Source organism: Frankliniella occidentalis, unplaced genomic scaffold (genome assembly GCF_000697945.3).
Source record: "Frankliniella occidentalis isolate FOCC.00 unplaced genomic scaffold, Focc_3.1 Scaffold1505, whole genome shotgun sequence".
Lineage (NCBI taxonomy): Eukaryota > Metazoa > Arthropoda > Insecta > Thysanoptera > Thripidae > Frankliniella > Frankliniella occidentalis.
Genome location: NW_026268606.1, coordinates 11,948 through 14,640, shown reverse-complemented (window position 1 = coordinate 14,640; position 2,693 = coordinate 11,948). Strand labels below are relative to the sequence as shown.

General features: G+C 57.9%; 1 protein-coding gene across 1 annotated transcript; it reads right to left on the bottom strand.

Annotated features, from left to right (window-relative positions):
• Positions 1 to 280: 280 nt before the first annotated feature.
• Positions 281 to 2,397, bottom strand: LOC113207334 (uncharacterized). Its single transcript, XM_052276054.1, has 2 exons — positions 2,310 to 2,397; positions 281 to 1,842 (listed from the first exon to the last, which is right to left on the bottom strand). The coding sequence occupies exons 1-2, from the start codon at positions 2,391 to 2,393 to the stop codon at positions 694 to 696; spliced, it is 1,233 nt and encodes a 410-aa protein (XP_052132014.1). The 5' UTR covers positions 2,394 to 2,397; the 3' UTR covers positions 281 to 693.
• Between the last annotated feature and the right edge of the window lie 296 nt (positions 2,398 to 2,693).

The following is a 2,693-nucleotide window of genomic DNA, read 5'->3' as shown; positions in this document are numbered from 1 at the left end:
ACAGGGCCGCGCTGGAGAGTGTTGTCGCAGCTGATGTAAAGGCCCGTCGCACTGTCACCCGGCAGAGATTGGAGCGGGGGCCAGGACTAGCTACACTGCGCAGTCATGGGGGAAAGGCGCCCGTCTCTCGAGGCGCAATTTTTCCTATTCGGGGAGACCAGTCACCCACAGGCCCCCTTTCTTCACATCACCTGATAGTTCGGGCCCATGAAGCTCTGGTCAGTCCACATAATCATGGATGTGTGCAGGACAATTTTGCCATTTAAAAAAAAAAGTAGAGTCGGTGAGCCACCATGTAATTTACAAAAGCAGACAATGTTATAGGGTGGGTCCAGGGCGTCAAGAAGTGCCGTCTTTCTGAAAAGTTAAACAGTTCACTTATTGACATGGTACATAGAGGTGAGAGAAAAGAGAAGCGAAGAGATTTACATTACTAATCAGTGTCATCTTCCGAATCAGAATCACCGGTGAATACAACGCGTTTACATTCCAACTCACATTCCTCTGCGCACGCATCGCATGTACCTTTGCCGCAGCTGTACCCGCACATGTTGGTCATCGACAGTTCCAGCGAGGGGTTGCACTGCAACAACCTGCGCACTGCCCCCTTGTGGAGCCAGTGGTGGTCGCACGGCCTCTCTTTACTTTCCTCCTTGACGCCCTCAGGCTCCGGCCTGGCCTCCCCCGCGTCCCTCAGCACCACCCCGAGCTCGAGGTTCCGCAGGGCCGGGGCCGTGTCGGCCGTGATGCCCAGCCCAGCAGCAGCGCGTCCGGCACCGCGTCCACCCGCAGCTCGAGCCGGCGGAGGGTCCGCAGCGCGGGCGCGACGAGCAGCGCCTGCAGCTGGGGCAGCAGGTCCGGCGGCGCCTCCCTCCTGCTCCTGATGACCAGCTCCTCCACGGACGGGTTCACGGCCAGGACCAGGTCCACGCCGATGTCCGACGACTTGGTCCCCGCGTGCCCGTAGTCCAGGGTGACCTGGCGCAGCTGCTCGGCGCGGCGGAGGAACGCGGCGGCCTCGCGCACAGTCCGCCGCGACTCTTCGCACACGGTCAGGTGCACAATCCTCAGCGACGCGCAGTCCGCCACGTCCGCCATGCCGCCGAGCGGGAAGGACGTCAGCTCGTAGAGGTTGGGCATGCCCGCGAGCAGAGCGGCTGCCGACTTGGAGGAGCAGTAGTTGTACGTGGCGTCATCGTCACCCGAGAGATTAACCAGCTCCAGGGTCGCGGCGTGCACGGCCAGCATGAAGTTGCACAACTCCTCCGACTCTCGGGCATACTCGCAGTCAAACATTCGCAGAGACGATGCGGACGTCTTGTGGAGGCGCGAGAGGGGTTCGAACCGGCTGGGTGCGTCTTCGATGTCTGAGAACAGATCATGCCTCAACACGACCCTCTCGAGCCCACCCGTCGACGCCAGCGTCTCCATCAGCAATTCCGCATCCTCGTCTTCCGGGGAGAAGCGGAGGGTGAAACGTTTCAGCCGGCCGAGCGCTTCCTGGTTCCGCAACACGAGGGCCGCGAACATAGCAGAGCCGGGTTCCACAGCCAGATCCAGGTGTCTCACGGCACACCTGGTGGCGGTGAACGGCGGTAGGCACCCATCGGACATAAACGGGAGCGTGAGCTCCAGCGTGTCCAGGCACGGCGCCAGGCGCAGCACTGGACACAGGACGTGGGACACGTGGTCATGGTCGTCGACCTCCCGGTGCCGCCACGCCTCCCGGTGCAGGGCCAGGGCGCCGATCCTCTTGCAGACGCGGCGGCAGGCGAGGAGGTCCGGTACCTCCAGCAGCTCCATCACCATCAGCAGCACGTCGTCCGGTAAATGCTCCATGCCCTGCAAGCACAACGGTCAGTGAGTTGTCATGTCATCTGCTAGACAGCGTCTGAAAAGCAATCACACAAAACGGCATATATGAAAGAGTGTGTCTCCGCCTCGGGCCGCCGGCCTCAAAGCCGTTATGTTTAAGTTCAACCGGGTGTCAGCCTGGTCACTGACCCGCTTGTCACTGACCAGGTCAGCCAGGTGGTCGGCACGATCTTTCCCCGGTGCAATCCTCGTCGTGCTGCCCTGCTTTAGACGTTTACCGAACCGTCAACATTCGTAAATGCGTTATATTCCCCCCTATACCCTCCTCTTTTGGTAGCGAAGCCTAGGAAGTCTAGTCTTCCTCAGTACTTGGTGCTACAGTGCATTACCGTGGTTCAGTGGTTAAGTGATAAGAGTGATTATGGTGCCGGCGCTTTATTCAAGTTAGCCCCAACGGTTCCAAACAGACAGCTGCACAGCTGAGTTAGGCCTACCTCGGCTGGCTGAAGGCTGAAGCTACTTAGTGATAATGTGACCTGACACTGGTTCACTGGCTGGAGCTCGCCGACAACTGCCATCAGAGGTCAGGGTCAGAGAGTCAGAGAGAGCCAGGGTTGCCAGGTCCGGAGTGAGTCAAGTCGCCAGAAGAGGGCGCTCAAATGGCCTGTTCCAGGGGACTGTCTTATTTTCCCTGATATTTAAATTATTTTTTTAAAGATATTTCCATGATTTTTTATGATTTTTTTCATGATTTTTTCGTGTTTTTTTTTCTTAAAGGATGATCACTGATTTTTTTGAGTGAAGGACCCCTCGATCTGATTGACTGCACCCCTTATGAGAGGGTTTTGTACCGAACCACCGAAAGCCCGAAAATCGGA

What these genes read in the sequence shown, in the direction of transcription:
- LOC113207334 (XM_052276054.1), bottom strand. Translation starts at nt 2,393, where the DNA reads ATGGCAGTTGTCGGCGAGCTCCAGCCAGTGAACCAGTGTCAGGTCACA. An exon ending in TCAGCCTTCAGCCAGCCGAG is followed by an intron (nt 1,843 to 2,309) that starts GTAGGCCTAACT and finishes TTGTGCTTGCAG; the next exon opens with GGCATGGAGCATTTACCGGA.